This window comes from Salmo salar, chromosome 26 (assembly GCF_965601325.2).
Source record: "Salmo salar chromosome 26, fSalSal1, whole genome shotgun sequence".
NCBI lineage: Eukaryota > Metazoa > Chordata > Actinopteri > Salmoniformes > Salmonidae > Salmo > Salmo salar.
In genome coordinates, this window is record NC_138316.1 from 56,064,361 (window position 1) to 56,078,216 (window position 13,856).

The 13,856-nt window shown below is 46.7% G+C and overlaps 1 protein-coding gene across 1 annotated transcript in view; it reads left to right on the forward strand.

Moving 5' to 3' along the window:
* sv2ba (synaptic vesicle glycoprotein 2Ba) overlaps positions 1-13,856 on the forward strand; it is a 51,162-nt gene that overhangs the window by 3,748 nt on the left and 33,558 nt on the right. The window contains exon 2 of the mRNA XM_082969884.1: positions 2,117-2,898. Coding sequence (XP_082826010.1) covers positions 2,421-2,898 — 478 coding nt within the window. The 5' untranslated portion in view covers positions 2,117-2,420. The remainder of the gene's footprint in view (positions 1-2,116; positions 2,899-13,856) is intronic.

Sequence of the window (13,856 nt, forward strand, 5' to 3'; positions counted from 1 at the left end):
GTTTGATACAGGACCCAGGGGAAGGGTAGTGGTGGATACAGGACTCAGGGGAAGGGTAGTGGTGGATACATGACCCAGGGGAAGTGTAGTGTTTGATACAGGACCCAGGGGAAGGGTAGTGGTGGATACAGGACCCAGGGGAAGGGTAGTGGTTGATACAGGACCCAGGGGAAGGGTAGTGGTTGATACAGGACCCAGGGGAAGGGTAGTGGTGGGTACAGGACCCAGGGGAAGTCTAGAGGTGGATACAGGACCCAGGGGAAGGCAGAATGACATTTCTGCAGTCTTAATCTGGATTAATCCGTCATGAGGACACACACACACAGAGAGAGGCTTGCTACCGGTGTCAGCCAGTACACACGGGAGCTGCTCTGGCTGTACGCCCACTCTCTCTCTCCGTACTCTCCGTCTGTCTCCGTGAGAGAATAGGGAGTGACAGTCAGCCAGTCAGCCATAAAGAGACATGCTGGGTCAGACTGACTGACAGACAGACACTGGCTCGGCACAGAGTAATGGACACCTTGGAGGAAAAGGCCAAAGAAATGTTCTCTACTGTTCTCTACTGTACTGAACTGTTCTCTACTGTCCTGTACTGAACTGTTCTCTACTGTCCTGTACTGAACTGTTCTCTACTGTTCTCTACTGTTATCTACTGTACTGAACTGAACTGTTCTCTACTGTTATCTACTGTACTGAACTATTCTCAGCTGTTATCTACTGTTCTCTACTGTACTGAACTGTTCTCTACTGTTATCTACTGTACTGAACTGTTCTCTACTGTTATCTACTGTTATCTACTGTTATCTACTGAACTGTTCTCTACTGTTATCTACTGTACTGAACTGTTCTCTACTGTCCTGTACTGAACTGTTCTCTACTGTTATCTACTGTACTGAACTATTCTCAGCTGTTATCTACTGTTCTCTGCTGTACTGAACTGTTCTCTACTGTTATCTACTGTACTGAACTGTTCTCTACCTTACTGAACTGTTCTCTGCTGTTCTCTACTGTCCTGTACTGAACTGTTCTCTACTGTTCTCTACTGTACTGAACTGTTCTCTACTGTTATCTACTGTACTGAACTGTTCTCTACTGTACTGAACTGTTCTCTACTGTTCTCTACTGTCCTGAACTGTTCTCTACTGTTATCTACTGTACTGAACTGTTCTCTACTGTTATCTACTGTACTGAACTGTTCTCTACTGTTATCTACTGTACTGAACTGTTATCTACTGTTATCTACTGAACTGTTCTCTACTGTTATCTACTGTACTGAACTGTTCTCTACTGTCCTGTACTGAACTGTTCTCTACTGTTATCTACTGTACTGAACTGTTCTCTACTGTTATCTACTGTTCTCTACTGTACTGAACTGTTCTCTACTGTTATCTACTGTACTGAACTGTTCTCTACTGTACTGAACTGTTCTCTACTGTTCTCTACTGTCCTGTACTGAACTGTTCTCTACTGTTATCTACTGTACTGAACTGTTCTCTACTGTACTGAACTGTTCTCTACTGTTCTCTACTGTCCTGAACTGTTCTCTACTGTTATCTACTGTACTGGACTGTTCTCTACTGTTATCTACTGTACTGAACTGTTCTCTACTGTTATCTACTGTACTGAACTGTTCTCTACTGTTCTCTACTGTACTGAACTGTTCTCTACTGTTCTCTACTGTCCTGTACTGAACTGTTCTCTACTGTACTGAACTGTTCTCTACTGTTATCTACTGTACTGAACTGTTCTCTACTGTTATCTACTGTACTGAACTGTTCTCTACTGTTCTCTACTGTACTGAACTGTTCTCTACTGTTCTCTACTGTACTGAACTGTTCTCTACTGTTCTCTACTGTCCTCTACTGAACTGTTCTCTACTGTTCTCTACTGTACTGAGCTGTACTCTACTGTTATCTACTGAACTGAACTGTTCACTACAGGTCTGTGTGATGTCCAGTTTGGACAGGTCTGTCTGATGTACAGTTTGGACAGGTCTGTCTCATGTCCAGTTTGGACAGGTCTGTCTGATGTATGACGTACAGTTTGCATGAAAAGTGTTCAACTCCATTTCTCTAGTCATGCTAAGGCATAATTGAGGATGTTTTCTCTCTTCCAGGTCCAGCACGAGGCCTTGAACATCTGTTTACCAGGAGAGAGAGAGCCCTGTCACCAGAGTCCTGCCACCACAGCAACTGAAGCCTTATCTAACACCGTATCAGGACCATTCTGTAGAGGAACCACCAGCTAAGTCCATTAATAACAACCTGACCGTTTCAGTTGTCCCGGACTAAAGGATCAGAAGTCATTGAGAGCAAGACGGACGGTTCCCCCGCCAAGGATAATGCTAATATAGCCTCCTCAGTATCTCCAGCAAACAACCACTCTAGAGGTGCTAACATAGTCCCTCTCTAGCTGTAACCATGGACGACCATTGGCAGAACAACGTGAACCAGCAGGGCACTGAGATCCCCACCTACGGGGAGGGAGGCGGCCAGGAGTACCCCTACCAGGCTGACTTCCCCCAGCAGGAGGGAGGAGGGGACGAAGACGCCAGGAGTGATGCCACGGAGGGTCACGATGAGGACGCAGAGGCGATGTACGAAGGAGAGTACCAGGGGATCCCCCACCCTGACGAGATCAAGGCGGCCCAGCGGGCGGCCAGGGCCGAGGCCAGGAAGAAGGCCAGGCTGGCGGCGGCGATGCCGGATGAGGAGGACCTGGCAGAACAGTATGAGAACATCATGGAGGACTGTGGGCACGGCCGTTTCCAGTGGACCCTGTTTATCGTGCTGGGCATGGCGCTGATGGCGGATGGCGTGGACGGATTTGTGGTGGGCTTCGTGTTGCCTAGCGCCGAGAAGGACATGTGCTTATCCAACGCCAACAAGGGCATGCTGGGTAAGTCACAGGTAAAAGTTATTTTGGGGGGGGGGGGCGGTTCAATAAAACCTGTTGTTAAGGAACACCTTCTGAAAATGGTTCTTCTAAACAGTTTAAGATAATCTCTAGATGCTAATAGGTATACTGTATTGGGGAGACTGCTGCGAGCTAATAGATATACTGTATTGGGGAGACTGCTGCATGCTAATAGATATACTGTATTGGGGAGACTGCTGCGAGCTAATAGATATACTGTATTGGGGAGACTGCTGCATGCTAATAGATATACTGTATTGGGGAGACTGCTGCATGCTAATAGATATACTGTATTGGGGAGACTGCTGCATGCTAATAGATATACTGTATTGGGGAGACTGCTGCGAGCTAATAGATATACTGTATTGGGGAGACTGCTGCATGCTAATAGATATACTGTATTGGGGAGACTGCTGCATGCTAATAGATATACTGTATTGGGGAGACTGCTGCATGCTAATAGATATACTGTATTGGGGAGACTGCTGCGAGCTAATAGATATACTGTATTGGGGAGACTGCTGCATGCTAATAGATATACTGTATTGGGGAGACTGCTGCGAGCTAATAGATATACTGTATTGGGGAGACTGCTGCATGCTAATAGATATATATACTGTATTGGGGAGACTGCTGCGAGCTAATAGATATACTGTATTGGGGAGACTGCTGCATGCTAATAGATATACTGTATTGGGGAGACTGCTGCGAGCTAATAGATATACTGTATTGGGGAGACTGCTGCGAGCTAATAGATATACTGTATTGGGGAGACTGCTGCATGCTAATAGATATACTGTATTGGGGAGACTGCTGCATGCTAATAGATATACTGTATTGGGGAGACTGCTGCATGCTAATAGATATACTGTATTGGGGAGACTGCTGCGAGCTAATAGATATACTGTATTGGGGAGACTGCTGCGAGCTAATAGATATACTGTATTGGGGAGACTGCTGCATGCTAATAGATATACTGTATTGGGGAGACTGCTGCATGCTAATAGATATACTGTATTGGGGAGACTGCTGCATGCTAATAGATATACTGTATTGGGGAGACTGCTGCATGCTAATAGATATACTGTATTGGGGAGACTGCTGCGAGCTAATAGATATACTGTATTGGGGAGACTGCTGCGAGCTAATAGATATACTGTATTGGGGAGACTGCTGCATGCTAATAGATATACTGTATTGGGGAGACTGCTGCATGCTAATAGATATACTGTATTGGGGAGACTGCTGCATGCTAATAGATATACTGTATTGGGGAGACTGCTGCGAGCTAATAGATATACTGTATTGGGGAAACTGCTGCGAGCTAATAGATATACTGTATTGGGGAGACTGCTGCGAGCTAATAGATATACTGTATTGGGGAGACTGCTGCATGCTAATAGATATACTGTATTGGGGAGACTGCTGCATGCTAATAGATATACTGTATTGGGGAGACTGCTGCATGCTAATAGATATACTGTATTGGGGAGACTGCTGCGAGCTAATAGATATACTGTATTGGGGAAACTGCTGCGAGCTAATAGATATACTGTATTGGGGAGACTGCTGCGAGCTAATAGATATACTGTATTGGGGAGACTGTTGCATGCTAATAGATATACTGTATTGGGGAGACTGCTGCGAGCTAATAGATATACTGTATTGGGGAGACTGCTGCATGCTAATAGATATACTGTATTGGGGAGACTGCTGCATGCTAATAGATATACTGTATTGGGGAGACTGCTGCGAGCTAATAGATATACTGTATTGGGGAGACTGCTGCGAGCTAATAGATATACTGTATTGGGGAGACTGTTGCATGCTAATAGATATACTGTATTGGGGAGACTGCTGCGAGCTAATAGATATACTGTATTGGGGAGACTGCTGCGAGCTAGTAGATATACTGTATTGGGGAGACTGCTGCATGCTAATAGATATACTGTATTGGGGAGACTGCTGCATGCTAATAGATATACTGTATTGGGGAGACTGCTGCGTGCTAATAGATATACTGTATTGGGGAGACTGCTGCGTGCTAATAGATATACTGTATTGGGGAGACTGCTGCGTGCTAATAGATATACTGTATTGGGGAGACTGCTGCATGCTAATAGATATACTGTATTGGGGAGACTGCTGCGAGCTAATAGATATACTGTATTGGGGAGACTGCTGCATGCTAATAGATATACTGTATTGGGGAGACTGCTGCATGCTAATAGATATACTGTATTGGGGAGACTGCTGCATGCTAATAGATATACTGTATTGGGGAGACTGCTGCATGCTAATAGATATACTGTATTGGGGAGACTGCTGCGAGCTAATAGATATACTGTATTGGGGAGACTGCTGCGAGCTAATAGATATACTGTATTGGGGAGACTGCTGCATGCTAATATATATACTGTATTGGGGAGACTGCTGCATGCTAATAGATATACTGTATTGGGGAGACTGCTGCGTGCTAATAGATATACTGTATTGGGGAGACTGCTGCATGCTAATAGATATACTGTATTGGGGAGACTGCTGCGAGCTAATAGATATACTGTATTGGGGAGACTGCTGCGAGCTAATAGATATACTGTATTGGGGAGACTGCTGCATGCTAATAGATATACTGTATTGGGGAGACTGCTGCATGCTAATAGATATACTGTATTGGGGAGACTGCTGCGAGCTAATAGATATACTGTATTGGGGAAACTGCTGCGAGCTAATAGATATACTGTATTGGGGAGACTGCTGCGAGCTAATAGATATACTGTATTGGGGAGACTGTTGCATGCTAATAGATATACTGTATTGGGGAGACTGCTGCGAGCTAATAGATATACTGTATTGGGGAGACTGCTGCGAGCTAGTAGATATACTGTATTGGGGAGACTGCTGCATGCTAATAGATATACTGTATTGGGGAGACTGCTGCATGCTAATAGATATATTGTATTGGGGAGACTGCTGCGTGCTAATAGATATACTGTATTGGGGAGACTGCTGCGTGCTAATAGATATACTGTATTGGGGAGACTGCTGCGTGCTAATAGATATACTGTATTGGGGAGACTGCTGCATGCTAATAGATATACTGTATTGGGGAGACTGCTGCATGCTAATAGATATACTGTATTGGGGAGACTGCTGCGAGCTAATAGATATACTGTATTGGGGAGCCTGCTGCATGCTAATAGATATACTGTATTGGGGAGACTGCTGCGAGCTAATAGATATACTGTATTGGGGAGACTGCTGCATGCTAATAGATATACTGTATTGGGGAGACTGCTGCGTGCTAATAGATATACTGTATTGGGGAGACTGCTGCATGCTAATAGATATACTGTATTGGGGAGACTGCTGCATGCTAATAGATATACTGTATTGGGGAGACTGCTGCGTGCTAATAGATATACTGTATTGGGGAGACTGCTGCATGCTAATAGATATACTGTATTGGGGAGACTGCTGCATGCTAATAGATATACTGTATTGGGGAGACTGCTGCATGCTAATAGATATACTGTATTGGGGAGACTGCTGCATGCTAATAGATATACTGTATTGGGGAGACTGCTGCATGCTAATAGATATACTGTATTGGGGAGACTGCTGCGAGCTAATAGATATACTGTATTGGGGAGACTGCTGCATGCTAATAGATATACTGTATTGGGGAGACTGCTGCGTGCTAATAGATATACTGTATTGGGGAGACTGCTGCATGCTAATAGATATACTGTATTGGGGAGACTGCTGCGTGCTAATAGATATACTGTATTGGGGAGACTGCTGCATGCTAATAGATATACTGTATTGGGGATACTGCTGCGAGCTAATAGATATACTGTATTGGGGAGACTGCTGCGTGCTAATAGATATACTGTATTGGGGAGACTGCTGCATGCTAATAGATATATATACTGTATTGGGGAGACTGCTGCGAGCTAATAGATATACTGTATTGGGGAGACTGCTGCATGCTAATAGATATACTGTATTGGGGAGACTGCTGCATGCTAATAGATATACTGTATTGGGGAGACTGCTGCATGCTAATAGATATACTGTATTGGGGAGACTGCTGCGTGCTAATAGATATACTGTATTGGGGAGACTGCTGCATGCTAATAGATATACTGTATTGGGGAGACTGCTGCGAGCTAATAGATTTACTGTATTGGGGAGACTGCTGCATGCTAATAGATATGCTGTATTGGGGAGACTGCTGCATGCTAATAGATATATATACTGTATTGGGGAGACTGCTGCGAGCTAATAGATATACTGTATTGGGGAGACTGCTGCATGCTAATAGATATACTGTATTGGGGAGACTGCTGCATGCTAATAGATATACTGTATTGGGGAGACTGCTGCATGCTAATAGATATACTGTATTGGGGAGACTGCTGCGTGCTAATAGATATACTGTATTGGGGAGACTGCTGCATGCTAATAGATATACTGTATTGGGGAGACTGCTGCGAGCTAATAGATATACTGTATTGGGGAGACTGCTGCATGCTAATAGATATACTGTATTGGGGAGACTGCTGCATGCTAATAGATATACTGTATTGGGGAGACTGCTGCATGCTAATAGATATACTGTATTGGGGAGACTGCTGCATGCTAATAGATATACTGTATTGGGGAGACTGCTGCATGCTAATAGATATACTGTATTGGGGAGACTGCTGCATGCTAATAGATATACTGTATTGGGGAGACTGCTGCATGCTAATAGATATACTGTATTGGGGAGACTGCTGCGAGCTAATAGATATACTGTATTGGGGAGACTGCTGCATGCTAATAGATATACTGTATTGGGGAGACTGCTGCGTGCTAATAGATATACTGTATTGGGGAGACTGCTGCATGCTAATAGATATACTGTATTGGGGAGACTGCTGCGTGCTAATAGATATACTGTATTGGGGAGACTGCTGCATGCTAATAGATATACTGTATTGGGGATACTGCTGCGAGCTAATAGATATACTGTATTGGGGAGACTGCTGCGTGCTAATAGATATACTGTATTGGGGAGACTGCTGCATGCTAATAGATATATATACTGTATTGGGGAGACTGCTGCGAGCTAATAGATATACTGTATTGGGGAGACTGCTGCATGCTAATAGATATACTGTATTGGGGAGACTGCTGCATGCTAATAGATATACTGTATTGGGGAGACTGCTGCATGCTAATAGATATACTGTATTGGGGAGACTGCTGCGTGCTAATAGATATACTGTATTGGGGAGACTGCTGCATGCTAATAGATATACTGTATTGGGGAGACTGCTGCGAGCTAATAGATTTACTGTATTGGGGAGACTGCTGCATGCTAATAGATATACTGTATTGGGGAGACTGCTGCATGCTAATAGATATATATACTGTATTGGGGAGACTGCTGCGAGGTAATAGATATACTGTATTGGGGAGACTGCTGCATGCTAATAGATATACTGTATTGGGGAGACTGCTGCATGCTAATAGATATACTGTATTGGGGAGACTGCTGCATGCTAATAGATATACTGTATTGGGGAGACTGCTGCGTGCTAATAGATATACTGTATTGGGGAGACTGCTGCATGCTAATAGATATACTGTATTGGGGAGACTGCTGCGAGCTAATAGATATACTGTATTGGGGAGACTGCTGCATGCTAATAGATATACTGTATTGGGGAGACTGCTGCATGCTAATAGATATACTGTATTGGGGAGACTGCTGCATGCTAATAGATATACTGTATTGGGGAGACTGCTGCATGCTAATAGATATACTGTATTGGGGAGACTGCTGCATGCTAATAGATATACTGTATTGGGGAGACTGCTGCGAGCTAATAGATATACTGTATTGGGGAGACTGCTGCGAGCTAATAGATATACTGTATTGGGGAGACTGCTGCATGCTAATAGATATACTGTATTGGGGAGACTGCTGCATGCTAATAGATATACTGTATTGGGGATACTGCTGCGAGCTAATAGATATACTGTATTGGGGAGACTGCTGCGTGCTAATAGATATACTGTATTGGGGAGACTGCTGCATGCTAATAGATATATATACTGTATTGGGGAGACTGCTGCGAGCTAATAGATATACTGTATTGGGGAGACTGCTGCATGCTAATAGATATACTGTATTGGGGAGACTGCTGCATGCTAATAGATATACTGTATTGGGGAGACTGCTGCATGCTAATAGATATACTGTATTGGGGAGACTGCTGCGTGCTAATAGATATACTGTATTGGGGAGACTGCTGCATGCTAATAGATATACTGTATTGGGGAGACTGCTGCGAGCTAACAGATATACTGTATTGGGGAGACTGCTGCATGCTAATAGATATACTGTATTGGGGAGACTGCTGCATGCTAATAGATATACTGTATTGGGGAGACTGCTGCATGCTAATAGATATACTGTATTGGGGAGACTGCTGCATGCTAATAGATATACTGTATTGGGGAGACTGCTGCATGCTAATAGATATACTGTATTGGGGAGACTGCTGCGAGCTAATAGATATACTGTATTGGGGAGACTGCTGCGAGCTAATAGATATACTGTATTGGGGAGACTGCTGCATGCTAATAGATATACTGTATTGGGGAGACTGCTGCGTGCTAATAGATATACTGTATTGGGGAGACTGCTGCATGCTAATAGATATACTGTATTGGGGAGACTGCTGCATGCTAATAGATATACTGTATTGGAGAGACTGCTGCGAGCTAATAGATATACTGTATTGGGGAGACTGCTGCGAGCTTCCACCTTATAGAAAGTATATCACAGGAAGATGTGGCAGCTACTTCCTGCCAGTATCACAGCATCACAACAGAAATATTACAGCATCCAGCTGGAGTGAGCAGGGACAGCGAGACAGACCTGGCAGCCCCAGCCCCTCCCCCAGCCCCTCCCCCAGCCCCTCCCCCAGCCCCAGCCCCAGCCCCTCCCCCAGCCCCAGCCCCAGCCCCTCCCCCAGCCCCTCCCCCAGCCCCAGCCCCTCCCCCTCCCCCAGCCCCAGCCCCAGCCCCTCCCCCAGCCCCAGCCCCAGCCCCTCCCCCAGCCCCTCCCCCAGCCCCTCCCCCAGCCCCTCCCCCAGCCCCAGCCCCAGCCCCTCCCCCAGCCCCTCCCCCTCCCCCAGCCCCAGCCCCTCCCCCAGCCCCAGCCCCTCCCCAGCCCCTCCCCCAGCCCCTCCCCCAGCCCCAGCCCCAGCCCCTCCCCCAGCCCCTCCCCCAGCCCCAGCCCCAGCCCCAGCCCCAGCCCCTCCCCCAGCCCCTCCCCCAGCCCCTCCCCCAGCCCCTCCCCCAGCCCCAGCCCCAGCCCCTCCCCCAGCCCCAGCCCCAGCCCCTCCCCCAGCCCCAGCCCCAGCCCCTCCCCCTCCCCCAGCCCCTCCCCCAGCCCCTCCCCCAGCCCCAGCCCCTCCCCCAGCCCCTCCCCCAGCCCCAGCCCCTCCCCCAGCCCCAGCCCCAGCCCCTCCCCCAGCCCCTCCCCCAGCCCCTCCCCCAGCCCCAGCCCCAGCCCCTCCCCCAGCCCCTCCCCCAGCCCCAGCCCCTCCCCCAGCCCCTCCCCCAGCCCCTCCCCCAGCCCCTCCCCCAGCCCCAGCCCCAGCCCCTCCCCCAGCCCCTCCCCCTCCCCCAGCCCCAGCCCCTCCCCCAGCCCCTCCCCCAGCCCCTCCCCCAGCCCCAGCCCCAGCCCCTCCCCCAGCCCCTCCCCCAGCCCCTCCCCCAGCCCCAGCCCCAGCCCCTCCCCCAGCCCCTCCCCCAGCCCCAGCCCCAGCCCCTCCCCCAGCCCCTCCCCCAGCCCCTCCCCCAGCCCCAGCCCCAGCCCCTCCCCCAGCCCCTCCCCCAGCCCCTCCCCCAGCCCCTCCAGCTGTGACCTGGTAGAAGGCTAACTGTGATGCCTGAGGCCTGGTACAAGGACATACCGTTTGTAACGGGTAGCGTTTCGAAGGATACTAATCCACCGTGAGGTGCACTGACAGCACAGCACAGCAACACAAGCCTCTAGTCTAAGATAAGCTGTTTACCCCACTGTAATTAGGACTGCAGTATGAACCCAGGACAGTGGAGACCTGAGTTACCCCACTGTAATTAGGGCTGTAGTATGAACCCAGGACAGTGGAGACCTGAGTTACCCCACTGTAATTAGGGCTGTAGTATAAACCCAGGACAGTGGAGACCTGAGTTACCCCACTGTAATTAGGACTGCAGTATAAACCCAGGACAGTGGAGACCTGAGTTACCCCACTGTAATTAGGGCTGTAGTATGAACCCAGGACAGTGGAGACCTGAGAGAGATGAGACATACTGTAGGTGTGTCACGTCCTGACCAGTATAGGGGTTATTTGTTCTTGTAGTTTGGTCAGGACGTGGCAGGGGGGTGTTTGTTTTATGTGGTTCGGGGTTTGTTGGGATATGTGTTTATGTAGAGGGGTGTTTGGTTAGAGTATTCCCAGGTTTTTGGGTCATGTTCTATGTGTCGTATTCTATGCTCTATCTATGTTGTGTATTTCTATGTGTTGGCCTGGTATGGCTCTCAATCAGGAACAGCTGTACATCGTTGTTGCTGATTGGGAGTCATACTTAGGTAGCCCTGTTTTTCACCTGTCCCTTTGTGGGAAGTTGTATTCGTGCACTGCTAGGGTTAGCCTGCAAGACTGTTAGCTGTCGTTGTTTTTGTAATAAAATAAATATGAGCATTCACGTACTCGCTGCATTTTGGTCCACTTCCTACGACGGCCGAGGGTTCTACTGACATACACCAGCACTGATGTTCTCTCACTTCAGTTCAAAATGGCAGCCATGTTTTTCCAAAATGTTTTAGAAAGGCAGACTGGAGTGTTCAAGACCAATATCTCTGCACTCTGATTGGAGGATTCCCAAAAAAAATGAGCCACTAGTTAGCGCTGCCAATCAAAATGAGCCACTAGTTAGCGCTGCCAATCAAAATGAGCCACTAGTTAGCGCTGCCAATCAAAATGAGCCACTAGTTAGCGCCGCCAATCAAAATGACCCACTCGTTAGCGCCGCCAATCAAAATGACCCACTCGTTAGCGCTGCCAATCAAAATGAGCCACTAGTTAGCGCCGCCAATCAAAATGACCCACTAGTTAGCGATGCCAATCAAAATGACCCACATAATTAAAAAGTTGCTCATTTTCAATGTAAAATAGTTTGGTAACATTTCATAGGCTTTAACCTCTATAATACTCAGCATCATCTAGGAATCATGTTGTCAGTGTGTTAACATCCAAATGGATCCCTCTGTCTTCATTTTGAAGTTGTTGTCAGTGTGTTAACATCCAAATGGATCCCTCTGTCTTCATTTTGAAGTTGTTGTTAATATGTTAACATCCAAATGGATCCCTCTGTCTTCATTTTGAAGTTGTTGTCAGTATGTTAACATCCAAATGGATCCCTCTGTCTTCATTTAGAAGTTGTTGTTAGTGTGTCAATTAACATCCAAATGGATCCCTCTGTCTTCATTTAGAAGTTGTTGTCAGTATGTTAACATCCAAATGGATCCCTCTGTCTTCATTTAGAAGTTGTTGTTAGTGTGTCAATTAACATCCAAATGGATCCCTCTGTCTTCATTTTGAAGTTGTTGTCAGTATGTTAACATCCAAATGGATCCCTCTGTCTTCATTTAGAAGTTGTTGTCAGTATGTTAACATCCAAATGGATCCCTCTGTCTTCATTTAGAAGTTGTTGTTAGTGTGTCAATTAACATCCAAATGGATCCCTCTGTCTTCATTTTGAAGTTGTTGTCAGTATGTTAACATCCAAATGGATCCCTCTGTCTTCATTTAGAAGTTGTTGTTAGTGTGTCAATTAACATCCAAATGGATCCCTCTGTCTTCATTTAGAAGTTGTTGTCAGTATGTTAACATCCAAATGTATCTCTGTCTTCATTTAGAAGTTGTTGTTTTAACCCAGATTATGTCACTGTGTATTGCTAGATTTTGTCACTTTGCTTTGACTTCACACACATTTAAACCCCCCCAAAAATACAACATAGATTTTGCTTTGTAGCTCAAGATTCATATCAGTGAATGTGGGCGAATTCACATATCTTTTTTGGAAGGATATCTTGAACTTTCCCTTTTTCCTAATGCAGTAAGACCAGGTCAACAGGACAATGTGTCAAAGTGAGCCTCCTATTGGACGAGAGGACGTCCACTCTACTGTGAGCATTGAGTCACTGGGTGAAGTCTGGCAGCACAACATTACTCTACTGTGAGCATTGATTGACAGAATGAGATTAGGTGTGGGGATAATATACTGTCTGTCTGTCTGTCCGTCTGTCCGTCCGTCCGTCCGTCCGTCCGTCCGTCTGTGTCCCTGGCAGTACTAATACCTCTGTCTCTTTCTCTGTCTGTCTGTCTGTCTGTCTGTCTGTCTGTCTGTCTGTCTGTCTGTCTGTCTGTCTGTCTGTCTGTCTGTCTGTCTGTCTGTCTGTCTGTCTGTCTGTCTGTCTGTCTCTCTGTCTGTCTGTCTCTCTCTCCCCCTGTCTGTCTGTCTGTCTGTCTGTCTGTCTGTCTGTCTGTCTGTCTGTCTGTCTGTCTGTCTGTCTGTCTGTCTGTCTGTCTGTCTGTCTGTCTGTCTGTCTGTCTGTCTGTCTGTCTGTCTCTCTGTCTGTCTGTCTGTCTCTCTCTCCCCCTGTCTGTCTGTCTGTCTGTCTGTCTGTCTGTCTGTCTGTCTGTCTGTCTGTCTGTCTGTCTGTCTGTCTGTCTGTCTGTCTGTCTGTCTCTCTCTGTCTCTCTGTCTCTCTCGCTCTCTCTCTCACAATTCAATTCAATTTGCTTTATTGGCATGACGTAACAATGTACTGTACATATTGCCGAATATTGTCGACAAGACAACAGTAACAACAATAATCAAGGGTC